The sequence below is a fragment of the Salmo salar genome, chromosome ssa11, assembly GCF_905237065.1.
Source record: "Salmo salar chromosome ssa11, Ssal_v3.1, whole genome shotgun sequence".
Taxonomy (NCBI): domain Eukaryota; kingdom Metazoa; phylum Chordata; class Actinopteri; order Salmoniformes; family Salmonidae; genus Salmo; species Salmo salar.
The window spans coordinates 39722880-39740379 of NC_059452.1; the positions used below are offsets into that span (position 1 = coordinate 39722880).

General features: G+C 46.6%; 1 protein-coding gene across 1 annotated transcript in view; it reads right to left on the reverse strand.

Annotated features, from left to right (window-relative positions):
- Positions 1-898: 898 nt before the first annotated feature.
- Positions 899-17500, reverse strand: part of LOC106587854 (unconventional myosin-IXAa) — a gene marked incomplete at its 3' end in the record, with an annotated part of 150259 nt that continues 133657 nt past the window's right edge. The window contains 7 exon segments of the mRNA XM_045689541.1: positions 899-1021; positions 1169-1208; positions 3520-3657; positions 10516-10591; positions 12764-12883; positions 15557-15752; positions 16926-17067. Coding sequence (XP_045545497.1) covers positions 899-1021; positions 1169-1208; positions 3520-3657; positions 10516-10591; positions 12764-12883; positions 15557-15752; positions 16926-17067 — 835 coding nt within the window.

Below are 17500 nucleotides of genomic sequence, written 5' to 3' on the forward strand. Positions count from 1 at the left end.
GGGTGGGATGCTAAAAAGATGACAGAACAACAGAGTTGTAAAAAGGCGTCACAGACAGGGATCAGACAGACAGACAGACAGACAGACAGACAGACAGACAGACAGACAGACAGACAGACAGACAGACAGACAGACAGACAGACAGACAGACAGACAGACAGACAGACAGACAGACAGACAGACAGACAGACAGACAGACAGACAGACAGACAGACAGACAGACAGACAGACAGACAGACAGACAGACAGACAGACAGACAGACAGACAGACAGACAGACAGACAGACAGACAGACAGACAGACAGACAGACAGACAGACAGACAGACAGACAGACAGACAGACAGACAGACAGACAGACAGACAGACAGACAGACGAGGTTGTAAAAAGACGTTACAGGCTGGGACCTGACAGTGAGTGGACAGACAGACAGGCAGGCAGAGGGAGGAGGTTGTAACAGACAGGTCATGGGACAACACCCAGAGTTCCAGAGAACATCCATACTGTCAACTGGACTCAGCTGGTCACTTCCAATACACATCCCAGATAAGTGGAGTAGAGTGACGTTACCCCTAACCACTAATCTGAGGTCAGTTTTGTCTTTTATCCCCTGAAACACAGGTGTCAAACTCCAGTCTTCGAGGGCCTGCGGGTCATCGCTCCTCCCTTGCACTTGATTGATTAATTAATTAAGGTCACTGATTAGTTAGGAACTCCCCTCACTTTGTTGTCTAGGTCTTAATGGGCGTAATTGGATGTGAATTGAAAAGATACATCAAAAACCAGCAGCCTCATGGCTCGCCAGGATTTAAGTTTGACACCCTTGCCCTAATAGTTAAGGGCATGATTTGGGAAAGATACACTGATCCTAGATCTGTGCCTAAGGGGGACTGACTGACCTGGAACTGAGCGCTGATGCTGGGTGGTTTCTTCTTCTTGTGGAGGTGGAGGAGGGACTTGGTGATGCGGTCGTGCAGCGTCAGGTTGCTGAGGTACTTTAGGGACTTGACGTCAAGCAAGTGCTGCGGTAACAGAGAAGAACACACAGCCAGTATGAGTCAGCACTAGTACCATCACTAGAGGTTTAAACACAAGGTGGCTTAACAAGGTGGCTTAACAAGGTGGCTTAACAAGGTGGCTTAACAAGGTGGCTTAACAAGGTGGCTTACCTTTGGAAGACTGGGCTTTGATTTGTAGTTTTTGTTTCTCCTGGTAAAAGAGAGCAGATGGTTTTAGGGACAGAAGAATATCTACACTGTGTCTTCTCTACCAGGCCAAAATAGGGCTTAAAGAGGAGTGGTGTAGGGGGTTTGAGACAGAAACAGTCAGTCCTGACAGTAACTTAAGGAGTGGTGTAGGGGGTTTGAGACAGAAACAGTCAGTCCTGACAGTAACTTAAGGAGTGGTGTAGGGGGTTTGATACAGAAACAGTCAGTCCTGACAGTAACTTAAGGAGTGGTGTAGGAGGTTTGAGACAGAAACAGTCAGTCCTGACAGTAACTTAAGGAGTGGTGTAGGGGGTTTGAGACAGAAACAGTCAGTCCTGACAGTAACTTAAGGAGTGGTGTAGGGGGTTTGATACAGAAACAGTCAGTCCTGACAGTAACTTAAGGAGTGGTGTAGGAGGTTTGAGACAGAAACAGTCAGTCCTGACAGTAACTTAAGGAGTGGTGTAGGGGGTTTGAGACAGAAACAGTCAGTCCTGACAGTAACTTAAGGAGTGGTGTAGGGGGTTTGAGAGAGAAACAGTCAGTCCTGACAGTAACTTAAGGAGTGGTGTAGGAGGTTTGAGACAGAAACAGTCAGTCCTGACAGTAACTTAAGGAGTGGTGTAGGGGGTTTGAGACAGAAACAGTCAGTCCTGACAGTAACTTAAGGAGTGGTGTAGGGGGTTTGAGACAGAAACAGTCAGTCCTGACAGTAACTTAAGGAGTGGTGTAGGGGGTTTGAGACAGAAACAGTCAGTCCTGACAGTAACTTAAGGAGTGGTGTAGGGGGTTTGATACAGAAACAGTCAGTCCTGACAGTAACTTAAGGAGTGGTGTAGGGGGTTTGATACAGAAACAGTCAGTCCTGACAGTAACTTAAGGAGTGGTGTAGGGGGTTTGATACAGAAACAGTCAGTCCTGACAGTAACTTAAGGAGTGGTGTAGGGGTTTGAGACAGAAACAGTCAGTCCTGACAGTAACTTAAGGAGTGGTGTAGGGGGTTTGAGACAGAAACAGTCAGTCCTGACAGTAACTTAAGGAGTGGTGTAGGAGGTTTGAGACAGAAACAGTCAGTCCTGACAGTAACTTAAGGAGTGGTGTAGGAGGTTTGAGACAGAAACAGTCAGTCCTGACAGTAACTTAAGGAGTGGTGTAGGAGGTTTGAGACAGAAACAGTCAGTCCTGACAGTAACTTAAGGAGTGGTGTAGGAGGTTTGAGACAGAAACAGTCAGTCCTGACAGTAACTTAAGGAGTGGTGTAGGAGGTTTGAGACAGAAACAGTCAGTCCTGACAGTAACTTAAGGAGTGGTGGTGGGGGTTTGAGACAGAAACAGTCAGTCCTGACAGTAACTTAAGGAGTGGTGTAGGGGGTTTGAGACAGAAACAGTCAGTCCTGACAGTAACTTAAGGAGTGGTGTAGGGGGTTTGAGACAGAAACAGTCAGTCCTGACAGTAACTTAAGGAGTGGTGTAGGGGGTTTGAGACAGAAACAGTCAGTCCTGACAGTAACTTAAGGAGTGGTGTAGGAGGTTTGAGACAGAAACAGTCAGTCCTGACAGTAACTTAAGGAGTGGTGTAGGGGGTTTGATACAGAAACAGTCAGTCCTGACAGTAACTTAAGGAGTGGTGTAGGGGGTTTGAGACAGAAACAGTCAGTCCTGACAGTAACTTAAGGAGTGGTGTAGGAGGTTTGATACAGAAACAGTCAGTCCTGACAGTAACTTAAGGAGTGGTGTAGGGGGTTTGAGACAGAAACAGTCAGTCCTGACAGTAACTTAAGGAGTGGTGTAGGAGGTTTGAGACAGAAACAGTCAGTCCTGACAGTAACTTAAGGAGTGGTGTAGGGGGTTTGATACAGAAACAGTCAGTCCTGACAGTAACTTAAGGAGTGGTGTAGGGGGTTTGAGACAGAAACAGTCAGTCCTGACAGTAACTTAAGGAGTGGTGTAGGAGGTTTGAGACAGAAACAGTCAGTCCTGACAGTAACTTAAGGAGTGGTGTAGGAGGTTTGAGACAGAAACAGTCAGTCCTGACAGTAACTTAAGGAGTGGTGTAGGAGGTTTGAGACAGAAACAGTCAGTCCTGACAGTAACTTAAGGAGTGGTGTAGGGGGTTTGAGACAGAAACAGTCAGTCCTGACAGTAACTTAAGGAGTGGTGTAGGGGGTTTGAGACAGAAACAGTCAGTCCTGACAGTAACTTAAGGAGTGGTGTAGGAGGTTTGAGAGAGAAACAGTCAGTCCTGACAGTAACTTAAGGAGTGGTGGTGGTGGGTGGGTGACAGGTGTTAACTAAGATGTTGAGTCACTCACATGAGGATGCCGTGGGCTCTCTCCAGGAGCTTGCTGCTGGTGGAGTTGACAAAAATTCCTCCGTCCTCTTCCGTGTTGGACCCGCTGGATGACAGGCGGCCCTGCCGCCCACCACGCCCATTCCAGCCCACACCATCCCTGGTTAGGAAGTTTCAAATGATCCACAGTTAAAAATATGCCTTGAGAAAATAGAGATTTCATTTTAGCTGGACAACTTGGAAAGAGCTGGGAAAAAGCTTAAATAAGAAAACTATTGACCAACATTGACTGTATTTCATGTCCTGTAGACATATTAAGCACCACTACAAATGGGATATGCTATCCTAGCCCTAGGTTCTGCAGTGTAAAGCCTCAGGCCTCAAGGTAAACCCTGGTCATCCTAGCCAAGCACCTGAACAAACAGCACGTTTTCCTATCAACACAGCGGCTCGGGTCGGTTAACGGTCAACCCCTAACACCAAAACCCCTAACACCAAACCCCTTAAGCCCTGAGGAGAGGAGTCAGGAGAGAGAAAGACACTCCTGAGTAACCACTGGTAGTATACTGCATCAGGACTGGGGAGGAGAAGGATATCCATCATGGATTCCACCCGGCAAGCCATCAGGGCTGGAGAGAAGGATATCCATCATGGATTCCACCCGGCAAGCCATCAGGGCTGGAGAGAAGGATATCCATCATGGATTCCACCCGGCAAGCCATCAGGGCTGGAGAGAAGGATATCCATCATGGATTCCACCCGGCAAGCCATCAGGGCTGGAGAGAAGGATATCCATCATGGATTCCACCCGGCAAGCCATCAGGGGCTGGAGAGAAGGATATCCATCATGGATTCCACCGGCAAGCCATCAGGGCTGGAGAGAAGGATATCCATCATGGATTCCACCCGGCAAGCCATCAGGGCTGGAGAGAAGGATATCCATCATGGATTCCACCCGGCAAGCCATCAGGGCTGGAGAGAAGGATATCCATCATGGATTCCACCCGGCAAGCCATCAGGGCTGGAGAGAAGGATATCCATCATGGATTCCACCCGGCAAGCCATCAGGGCTGGAGAGAAGGATATCCATCATGGATTCCACCCGGCAAGCCATCAGGGCTGGAGAGAAGGATATCCATCATGGATTCCACCCGGTAAGCCATCAGGGCTGGAGAGAAGGATATCCATCATGGATTCCACCCGGCAAGCCATCAGGGCTGGAGAGAAGGATATCCATCATGGATTCCACCCAGTAATCCATCCCAGCAGCCAGGGAGGAGAAGGCCATCCATCATGGATTCCACCCAGTAATCCATCCCAGCAGCCAGGGAGGAGAAGGCCATCCATCATGAGTTCCACCCAGTAATCCATCCCAGCAGCCAGGGAGGAGAAGGCCGTCCATCATGGGTTCCACCCAGTAATCCATCCCAGCAGCCAGGGAGGAGAAGGCCGTCCATCATGGGTTCCACCCAGTAATCCATCCCAGCAGCCAGGGAGGAGAAGGCCATCCATCACGGATTCCACCCAGTAATCCATCCCAGCAGCCAGGGAGGAGAAGGCCATCCATCATGTATTCCACCCAGTAATCCATCCCAGCAGCCAGGGAGGAGAAGGCCATCCATCACGGATTCCACCCAGTAATCCATCCCAGCAGCCAGGGAGGAGAAGGCCATCCATCATGGATTCCACCCGACAAGCTATCGTAGCAGCCAGGGAGGGAGGTTTGTTTTCACACTCTGACCCATAATGATTTATACACCAACTCCTACTGGGTCTGTGGCCATACACAACGACACGTTAAACACGGTATCCATGTGGGAGTACATATAGAACATATATGTTACTAATGTGGGTGCTCCGTCTTTCCTACAAGCAGGACGGGGTCAGAGGTTAGACACGGGTCCATGGGGTGGTGTCATGGGTGATAAGTCCAAGGCAAGACAAACATGTGAAGACTTACAGAACAGTAGTGTTGTTGGGAGTCAGGCCAAATGTTGGAACGTATACTATTTGTTACATCTCTAAAGATGTAAGACTGTTTGTTACACAAACCACGTCTACATGAAATATGAGGGGGGAAACAAAGCAAGCCATTTGTCTTCGGATTGTACCGTTTGATGTGGTCACCCAAACAAAAATGGTTACTCATTGTCTTAGGGTTTTATTTGCATAAAAAACAATGAACACCAAAGTATTTATTTGCTAAGTCATAGTAAAACAACACTGAGGTCTCAAAGTATTTCGTTTTTACAGCCCAATCTAGGATCCCATGGTTTTTGTAATATTTTATTTTGTGGTTAAACCGATGGGGGGAAAACATGGCTTACATTTCAAACATATTTTGCTCTGTTTCGTGCATCCACAGCCAAGAAAAGTTTGGACAGTGGAGACAGATTGAAAATAAGACTGAGCGTAAATGACTGTGTCTTGGTTTGGACTTAGCAGGACCTGTTTAGATTTCTCTTCATACAGGTCATGGAAGACCAAAAGACCTACTTTAGCCAAGTTACAGGAAGTAATCAGGTCTAAAATTCATATAAAGAACAGAGTAAATCCTGAAACCCAGTGGTGAGATATATTTCCAATTTAAAACGGGCCTCCCAATAAGTTTTGATGATTTAAACTGGAGACCTATAACTCTGTTACCTAGGGAATTGCAATTATAGCACTAAAGCAATATAAACAAAATGCCCTGGTGGAAATAAATTAGGTTTCCACCCTGACCACACTTGAGACTAACCCTAGAAATATGAAAACGAGTAAGAAATATTTCAGTTGCCAGTTCTGAAATATGGATACTTGTCCCTTTAATAAGAATCCGCCCCTTTTTTCCAATTTTCACCTAAAATGACACCCAAATCTAACTGCCTGTAGCTCAGGACCTGAAGCAAGGATATGCATATTCTTGATACCATTTGAAAGGAAACAATTTGAAGTTTGTGGAAATGTGAGGTGAATATAGGAGAATATAACACATTAGATCTGGTAAAAGATAATACATAGAAAAAAACATGCGTTTAAAAAAAATATTTTTTGTACCATCATCTTTGAAATGCAAGAGAAAGGCCATAATGTATTATTCCAGCCAAGGTGCAATTTAGATTTTGGCGACTAGATGGCAGCAATGTATGTGCAACGTTTTAGACTGATCCAACGAACCATTGCATCTCTGTTCAAAAGTTTGTATAAGTTTATTAATACATTTTCAAGTTCATAACTGTGCACTCTCCTCAAACAATAGCGTGGTATTATTTTACTGTAATAGCTACTGTAAATTGGACAGTGCAGTTAGATAAATTCTTGTTAAAGCTTCTACCAATATCAGATATGTCTATGTCCTGGGAAATGTTCTTGTTACTAACAACCTCATGCTAATCGCACTAGCCAACATTAGCTCAACCGTCCCGTGGGGGACCCACCGATCCTGTAGAGGTTTTAACCCCATAGCATGACATTACTGCCCCCTAGAGCCCCATACCCCCTAATTAACCCCATAGCATGACATTACTGCCCCCTAGAGCCCCATACCCCCTAATTAACCCCATAGCATGACATTACTGCCCCCTAGAGCCCCATACCTCCTAATTAACCCCATAGCATGACATTACTGCCCCCTAGAGCCCCATACCCCCTAATTAACCCCATAGCATGACATTACGGCCCACAAGAGCCCCATACCATGACATTACTGCCCTCTAGAGCCACATACCCCCTAATTAACCCCATAGCATGACATTACTGCCCCCTAGAGCCCCATACCCCTTAATTAACCCCATAGCATGACATGACTGCCCCCAAGAGCCCCATACCCCCTAATTAACCCCATAGCATGACATTACTGCCCTCTAGAGCCACATACCCCCTAATTAACACCATAGCATGACATTACTGCCCCAGTACACAGCAAGTGGCAAAAGACCACCCTTAGAACAGTGCTTTTGTTACAAGAGGGCAAGTCTTGGACTGTTACACAAGTCCTGCTAATGTGATTTGGAGGAGGAGGAGACACACAGACACACACACAGAGACTCGGGGTTACTAAGTTAGTGCTAAAGCCCACATGCAGCTGTTTCCTGCATGATGTCAGGTCAGAGTTATGTGTTTCAGGAGACGGATAAATACTGGCTCACGGCAGGTGTCTTCTCAAATGGACGCTACAGTACAGTACTGTCTGGGATCCAGAGGGGTACTCTGAAAACAAGCATATTCTGTAGCCGTTCCTCCTTGTGGCATACACAGCATTAGAGGAACATTGTTTTAATTAGGGGGTACAGGGCTCTAGGGGGCAGTAATGTCATGCTATGGGGTTAATTAGGGGGTATGGGGCTCTAGGAGGCAGTAATGTCATGTATTGGGGTTAATTAGGGGGTATGGGGCTCTAGGGGGCAGTAATGTCATGCTATGGGGTTAATTAGGGGCTATGTGGCTCTAGGGGGCAGTAATGTCATGCTATGGGGTTAATTAGGGGGTATCGGGCTCTAGAGGGCAGTAATGTCATGCTATGGGGTTAATTAGGGGGTATGGGGCTCTAGGGGGCAGTAATGTCATGCTATGGGGTTAATTAGGGGGTATGGGGCTCTAGGAGGCAGTAATGTCATGCTATGGGGTTAATTAGGGGGTATGTGGCTCTAGAGGGCAGTAATGTCATGCTATGGGGTTAATTAGGGGGTATGGGGCTCTAGGGGGCAGTAATGTCATGCTATGGGGTTAATTAGGGGGTATCTAGCTCTAGGGGGCAGTAATGTCATGCTATGGGGTTAATTAGGGGGTATGTGGCTCTAGGGGGCAGTAATGTCATGCTATGGGGTTAATTAGGGGATATGGGGCTCTAGGAGGCAGTAATGTCATGCTATGGGGTTAATTAGGGGTATGGGGCTCTAGGGGGCAGTAATGTCATGCTATGGGGTTAATTAGGGGGTATCTAGCTCTAGGGGGCAGTAATGTCATGCTATGGGGTTAATTAGGGGGTATCTAGCTCTAGGGGGCAGTAATGTCATGCTATGGGGTTAATTAGGGGGTATCTAGCTCTAGGGGGCAGTAATGTCATGCTATGGGGTTAATTAGGGGGTATCTAGCTCTAGGGGGCAGTAATGTCATGCTATGGGGTTAATTAGGGGGTATCTAGCTCTAGGGGGCAGTAATGTCATGCTATGGGGTTAATTAGGGGCTATCTAGCTCTAGGGGGCAGTAATGTCATGCTATGGGGTTAATTAGGGGGTATCTAGCTCTAGAGGGCAGTAATGTCATGCTATGGGGTTAATTAGGGGGTATCTAGCTCTAGGGGGCAGTAATGTCATGCTATGGGGTTAATTAGGGGGTATGGGGCTCTAGAGGGCAGTAATGTCATGCTATGGGGTTAATTAGGGGGTATGTGGCTCTAGGGGGCAGTAATGTCATGCTATGGGGTTAATTAGGGGGTATCTAGCTCTAGGGGGCAGTAATGTCATGCTATGGGGTTAATTAGGGGGTATCTAGCTCTAGGGGGCAGTAATGTCATGCTATGGGGTTAATTAGGGGTATCTAGCTCTAGGGGGCAGTAATGTCATGCTATGGGGTTAATTAGGGGGTATCTAGCTCTAGGGGGCAGTAATGTCATGCTATGGGGTTAATTAGGGGTATCTAGCTCTAGGGGGCAGTAATGTCATGCTATGGGGTTAATTAGGGGTATGTGGCTCTAGGGGGCAGTAATGTCATGCTATGGGGTTAATTAGGGGGTATGGGGCTCTAGGAGGCAGTAATGTCATGCTATGGGGTTAATAAGGGGGTATGTAGCTCTAGGGGGCAGTAATGTTATGCTATGGGGTTAATTAGGGGTATGGGGCTCTAGGGGGCAGTAATGTCATGCTATGGGATTAAGTAGGGGGTATGGGGCTCTAGGGGGCAGTAATGTCATGCTATGGGGTTAATTAGGGGGTATCTAGCTCTAGGGGGCAGTAATGTCATGCTATGGGGTTAATTAGGGGTATGGGGCTCTAGGGGGCAGTAATGTCATGCTATGGGGTTAATTAGGGGTATCTAGCTCTAGGGGGCAGTAATGTCATGCTATGGGGTTAATTAGGGGTATCTAGCTCTAGAGGGCAGTAATGTCATGCTATGGGGTTAATTAGGGGGTATCTAGCTCTAGGGGGCAGTAATGTCATGCTATGGGGTTAATTAGGGGGTATCTAGCTCTAGAGGGCAGTAATGTCATGCTATGGGGTTAATTAGGGGGTATCTAGCTCTAGGGGGCAGTAATGTCATGCTATGGGGTTAATTAGGGGGTATGGGGCTCTAGGGGGCAGTAATGTCATGCTATGGGGTTAATTAGGGGGTATCTAGCTCTAGGGGGCAGTAATGTCATGCTATGGGGTTAATTAGGGGGTATGGGGCTCTAGGGGGCAGTGGAAGGTGTTATATGAGTCAGTGCACAATCATTATTCATTATTTTAAAGCTTTGTCAGACTTTTCTCCAACCCATTGCTGAACAACCCTCCTCTTCTGTACTGGGGAGCGTCATTATTAAACAACCCTCCTCTTCTGTACTGGGGAGCGTCATTATTAAACAACCCTCCTCTTCTGTACTGGGGAGCGTCATTATTAAACAACCCTCCTCTTCTGTACTGGGGAGCGTCATTATTAAACAACCCTCCTCTTCTGTACTGGGGAGCGTCATTATTAAACAACCCTCCTCTTCTGTACTGGGGAGCGTCATTATTAAACAACCCTCCTCTTCTGTACTGGGGAGCGTCATTGCCCTGGACACTGTGTAGATAATCTCTGGAGTGTGTTCAGCAATGACGCTCCTTAGTACAGAATCATCAACATTTGACATTTGAGTCATTTAGCAAACAGTCTTATCCAGAGAGACTTACAGGAGTAATTAGGGTTAAGTGCCTTGCTCAAGGGCATATCTACAGATTTTTCACCTAGTCAGCTCGGGGATTCAAACCAGCAATGTTTTGGTTACTGGTCCAATGCTGTTAACTGCTAGGCGACAACATATCTCAGCATACACTGTACAGTACACAGGTGGTCTTACCGTGGAGATTTCTCGTTGAGCGTGTTGCTGCCCTGCAGGTCCGACAGCGGTGTTCGTAGACTCTTCCTGACCACACCTGAGCCGGGAGAGACAGGGAAGGAGGAGAACACAACAAGGTGAGAGGACACGCAAAGATGGACCAGGCCAAACCCAGACCAATGTTAGACCCCAGGACAGTACCACTTCTAACTCAGTGGACAGAACTGGGCTGTTTCTGGTTGTAATGATGTCATAATGACAGTTCCATGTATCCAAATGTCTGATTTAAATCGGGTTATATGGTGCCAAAAATAATGGAGGTTAACAGTGAGTTTTGTCTGCTGTTAGCGTGGTTGTGAGAATTATGGAAGTCTGGAAGATCCATTTTGGAAGCGTTACTCAGTTTAGTTTGGACTAATGATTAACAAGGGTTTTAGTTCACTGTATGGACACTGTTAAAGACAGTTATTGGAAACATGCCTTTTATAATTGGGACGGTCCAACACTAAGAACCCCAATTCTAACTCCCCAGAAACCAAATATTTATATAAACCCATGATTCATGAATCATCCTGATATTCCAAGAAACATCTCTTTTCTCGGAAGATGGTATTCTATGAAGAATTTGATGACGATATACATGAAGATCGAGAGGAGAATCTATAACTTTGTTGTCAAATATCCAAATATGCAAAATATAATTGAGCTGAATTTTTGCATTTAAAAAGAACAATGGGTGCTTCTGGATCATGTTTAAAGGAACCATTGTAGCTCTGAAGCCAAAATATACATACACTCAATTCAGAGGCACCTATTTGAGTGAGATATTGTTGGCCTCCAATTGGAGAAAAAACGGTTTTGTCAGGAAAGCATTTTTCAATAACTGTGACGGTTGTGTTTTTGGCAGCTGTGAGGTTTCCCTCAATCTGATTGGCTTATGACAGCTGGCAGAGGAGATGATGTAATCCATACACCAACATTCCATCTTCAAGTCGTGAAACCTCTGCCAATCACACACAGTGAGAGAAAACAGAGCATCTAGAAAGCATCCCATCACTGAGAAAGTGATTTGAAGTGAAGTACATTCTAGCAACTCATTTCAGACTGGTTCAAGGCTGTATGCTATATGGTTTTCAGTATCATCAGTAAGTTCTGCTATATCCGGCGCTGTTGAAGGGTAACAAGAGAAGAAAAAACAGTTGGCTACAAGCTCTTAAAAACTGTGCTTGGTGTGGACTTGACGTTGAAAAACCTTGTGTGTTTTTCTAGAACACTTGAAGATGGATATTATTGGTTTGTGTGTGAATAGGTTAGTTAGATTTACATGAGGGAGAAATGGAGGGACGGGTGGAAACCCCTCCAAACCAACCCCCATCCCTTACATGGAAACCATACCTGTCCAGATCGTCCCCTAGACCCTACCTGTGGGCACTTCAAGTAGATCTGAGATGATTGGAATATGGTAATAGGATAAGCATAAACAAACAATATGGTAATAGCACAACCATGCCCTCTGATAGGCTAGATGTTCTCTATATTTCAGTTGTGGGGGGGTGCAGACTAGTGACATGGTGGACCAGTGAGATGAGCCCTGATCTACGCCCCCCTGCCCCTGAGCAGGTACCAGGGCAGGGTAACAGGCCAGGGCCACCAGGAAAACATGGTTACAACACTGCATGTGTCTGATGGTGGTGGTGATGGTGGAGACTAGTGGTGTTACTGTGTCTTACCCCAGACCACAGCGTGGATTAAACAGGAGGTTAGAGTGCCTGTCACCATGCTAACAGGACCGTTCAGTGCTGGGTCGCCCCACAATCACAGAGTTAGTGAGAAGGTGGGGGGGGGGGACTAGCATAGGCTCATACTAGGTCACATGCAAGACTGGCTGTTAAGACACATACAGGTGCATGCAGAGATTGGGAGAGGGGGAGAGGAGACCAACAAGCATCTAATTTGATGGAAGGATGAATAGAAACATTATACCTTCTAGGTTCACCTACTAAATATCTAGACCGTACAGGTAGATGGCAAATGCTGTGGAACTAAACTACTGATTTTAATGAAGAGTAAACAAGAGATCTTGGGGTTTTAAATTAGTTCCCCCTCACAAAAATGATATCTTAAGAACGCTATAATTCAACTCCATCACAATGTGTATTTACTAAAATGTCTCTGGTCTGATGCTGTTGGTCTTCTTCACCCCTACGGTTACCCCTCACAGTTGCATGAAAGTGAGGAGAGAGAGGTATTGTGGGAAATGCAGTCTTACTGTACTTCTCCTCTTTGCACCTCTGCAGGATCTCTAAACTTCTCTGATGCACAGGGTGATGCAGAAAGCTAAAACTATCCACACTGCACAAAACTGCACAGGGAGCAGCGGCATCATGCCCTTGGGAAGCAAAAAAAAAGAGAAGAAAACAAAAAGAAAGAAAAAAAGAAAGAGAAAGACAGATTAGACAGCAGGAAGAATGAAGAGCAGCAGACTAGGAGAGATACCTGCCAGACGTTGAGACAGGATATACACCACATTCAAACTGCAGTTGGGGGAGGAGGTGGGATGCGTTGTGGTTCTAGGAGGGTGAGTTTGACGGTGACAGAGTTAACCTGAAGGCTATTTCCCCTCCTTCACACGCTGTCAGCTTTAGGAGATCATGATGTCATCAGTGATCCATTTTAAAATTCAAAACTCCATGTCCCCTTTGATAGTGTTACATTTACATTTGGCGTGAGCACATCTCTGAATGAGTAATCAAGAATTTGAACATTGAGTGAGGTTTTTGACACACATTTCCACCAATTGGTATGGGGCCCCAGCAGTTGGTATTGACGCTCACACATAAGGAAATGAATCAATGTCTTTACTGCTTTGTCAGCATGGAAGTTACACTATGTCAAAGTGTATTTAAGAATCAAAAAGGCTATAGTTGGTTATCTAGGAGTGTACAGTTCATATGGCTGAATCACAATGTCAACGTGTATGTTCAGTGCAGGCAGACAAGAGGTAGCAGCACTGTAGACTAAAGGTTTGAGGGACAGAAGGCACCACTGTAGACTAAAGGTTTGAGGGACAGAAGGCACCACTGTAGACTAAAGGTTTGAGGGATAGAAGGCACCACTGTAGACTAAAGGTTTGAGGGATAGAAGGCACCACTGTAGACTAAAGGTTTGAGGGACAGAAGGCACCACTGTAGACTAAAGGTTTGAGGGATAGAAGGCACCACTGTAGACTAAAGGTTTGAGGGACAGAAGGCACCACTGTAGACTAAAGGTTTGAGGGACAGAAGGCACCACTGTAGACTAAAGGTTTGAGGGATAGAAGGCACCACTGTAGACTAAAGGTTTGAGGGATAGAAGGCACCACTGTAGACTAAAGGTTTGAGGGACAGAAGGCACCACTGTAGACTAAAGGTTTGAGGGATAGAAGGCACCACTGTAGACTAAAGGTTTGAGGGATAGAAGGCACCACTGTAGACTAAAGGACTGACGGACAGAAGGCAGTCATAAAGAGCGGAAGCTAACAGAGCTAGCTATTGAATGCAGGACAGTACTACCAGCACTAGGCACACGCACTACAATATACAAACAGAGGAGGGTATAGGACTCAGCCTGTGCCCTGGCTGCACTGCGGTCTGCCACACACACACACACACACACACACACACACACACACACACAAACACCTCATAATTTACAGCTACATAACTTCTGTATGCCTTATGACTGGTGTACTTGAATTAAAGGGGCATTTTAAAATGTTTCAACTTCATCATCTACAGCACCATGTGTGAAAATGATGCGTTTTTATGTTTTTGTAATAAAGAATATAGAATATATTTTTTTCTCCAATGACATCATTGGTGTGCATCATGATTTTAACCAATTATAAGTAAGCATTGCGTTCTAAGTGCTTACTAATTGTCTACTAAGGCTTGATTAAAAATAACAAACCAATTAGTAGGCAATGCCTACTCATAATTGGTTAAAATCTGATGATGCACAGCAATGATGATGTCATTGGAAACACTTATCTCCCTCAAAAAACATTTCCTTGAGAGGAGGGGAAACATGCAATTTTCACATATGTTGATGTTTGGATAGTGCTGGAGAGGATGAATATGAAGTAAAAAATATATAAAATGTCCCTTTAAAAAGTAGCCTAACGGGGGAAAAAGGACCCAGGAGGCTAACGGGGGAGAAAGGACCCAGGAGGCTAACGGGGGAGAAAGGACCCAGGAGGCTAACGGGGGAGAAAGGACCCAGGAGGCTAACGGGGGAGAAAGGACCCAGGAGGCTAACGGGGGAGAAAAGACCCAGGAGGCTAACGGGGGAGAAAGGACCCAGGAGGCTAACGGGGGAGAAAGGACCCAGGAGGCTAACGGGGGAGAAAGGACCCAGGAGGCTAACGGGGGAGAAAGGACCCAGGAGGCTAACGGGGGAAAAGGACCCAGGAGCCTAAAGAGGGAAAAGGACCCAGGAGCCTAAAGAGGGAAAAGGACCCAGGAGCCTAACGGGGGAAAAGGACCCAGGAGCCTAAAGAGGGAAAAGGACCCAGGAGCCTAAAGAGGGAAAAGGACCCAGGAGCCTAAAGAGGGAAAAGGACCCAGGAGCCTAAAGAGGGAAAAGGACCCAGGAGCCTAAAGAGGGAAAAGGACCCAGGAGCCTAAAGAGGGAAAAGGACCCAGGAGCCTAAAGAGGGAAAAGGACCCAGGAGCCTAAAGAGGGAAAAGGACCCAGGAGCGTAAAGAGGGAAAAGGACCCAGGAGCCTAAAGAGGGAAAAGGACCCAGGAGCCTAAAGGGGGAAAAGGACCCAGGAGGCTAAAGAGGGAAAAGGACCCAGGAGCCTAAAGAGGGAAAAGGACCCAGGAGCCTAACGGGGGAAAAGGACCCAGGAGCCTAAAGAGGGAAAAGGACCCAGGAGCCTAAAGAGGGAAAAGGACCCAGGAGCCTAAAGAGGGAAAAGGACCCAGGAGCCTAAAGAGGGAAAAGGACCCAGGAGCCTAAAGAGGGAAAAGGACCCAGGAGCCTAAAGAGGGAAAAGGACTCAGTGTGCAGCACACTCACCAGTCTTCCTGTGTACGTGTCTCTTCCCAGACTCCCTGAAGGCCACCATGGCTCTGAAAAAGGCTCTGAGGACGGCCCAGCGGAAGGTGGCTGGGGGGTCGATGCCCATCAGGCCACAGATGAAGGCGTTTTTGCTGCTCTTCAGTAGGGCCACGATGTCAGGACGCATATGGTCCGTATTCTTCTCCCGGAAGTCCTGTGTGGGGATACATGAATGTGATAGAGAGACAGAGATAAAAAAAGAGTGTGCGTGAGAGTGAGAGAGAACAAGGGAGAGAGTGTACGTGTGAGAGAGAGGAGAGAGAGAGACAGATAAAAAAAAGAGAGTGCGTGAGAGCGAGAGAAAGAGAGAGGGAGAACAAGGGAGAGAGTGTATGTGGGAGAGAGAGAAGAGTATGCGTGTGAGAGAAAGAGCGAGAGAGAGAGAGAAGAGCTAAGCATTGCACTCAGTTCACCCTCAGTTTAACGTTCACATAAGCTCTGCTTAGCTTCAATACATCTTTCAGCTTTTAATTTCCTCTCTAGTGAGACTTTCATTGGAACAGGTAGGCAGCTTCTTGTATGGTATGGCAGAACTCCTGAGGTTTCCAAAACCATGTCACTAAAGAAGCCGTGTCCTAGAGGATGGCCTCAGTTTGAACTGGATTGCAACACCACTAATTAAAACCTTTCTTAATGCTCCTCTCCGCAGCGTAATTATATTGATTGATGCCTCATATATTGCCAATGTGGTTCCAACCAAGCTATGAAAAGTTACTTGGACTCCGTTCTATCCAAACACAACAATAGTAAATCCCATGGAAATGAACAGGTTGAATGAGTGCAAGAGAGAATGAAGCGTTTGTTGTTCGCAGGAGACGACATAGAAACAAGTTTAGTGAAACACGACTGCCCAGACCTGCACAATGTGGGACATATTCCTGGTTGCCAAGTCTGAGGTCTGGGTTATAGGACTCTGCAGCAGGGAACTGGGCCAAGAGAGTGATTAACAAATCATCCTGTACAGGTATGTGTAAGTCGTCACAGCCCATTACTGTGTGTGTGTGTGTGTGTGTGTGCGCCTGTCAGCTACAGCATACTGTATGACCAAATGCATGAAACATCTTGCCTGACTAGAACTACAACCCCCCCAATAAAAGAAACTACCAGTGAGATATGAGATGACCCCTATAACCTTAACACCACCGTGCTAACCTGAACCATGCTGGCTCGATGTTCTCTTTTCACATGGTCCTTTCCAGGAGTATTCCTGCCAGAGTAAACAGTAGTTTGTCCTACAGACATTTCCATTCCACTCTATGGAATGATTTAAGCTAGGACGCTATGACACACATGAAGCTCTTGTTGACTCAGACAGTCAGACACTGACCTTGACCCCATATTTGACCTTGCCGGCGTAGTGGCGGATGATGAAGGCGGGCTCCATGACTGCGGGGAACTCAATGTAGCCATTGCCCTCATGCTGCCGCTTGAACTTGTCCAGCAGAGTCTGGTTAGAGGCCTGGGGGAAGCTGGGACAAGGATGGCAGGGGGGTTGGTGTCATCACAATGCATACACGAGCAGGAACGCAGACAGAGATAGAGACACAGAGACAGACAGACAGACACAGACAGACAGACAGACAGACAGACAGACAGACAGACAGACAGACAGACAGAGACAGACAGACAGACAGACAGACAGAACAGACAGACAGAGACACAGAGACACAGAGACACAGACAGACAGAGACACAGACAGACAGAGACACAGACACAGACAGACAGAGACACAGACAGAGACACACACACACAGAGACACAGATACACACAGACAGAGACACAGACACACACAGACAGAGACAGACACACACAGACAGAGACAGACACACACAGACAGAGACAGACACACACAGACAGAGACAGACACACACAGACAGAGACAGACACACACAGACAGAGACA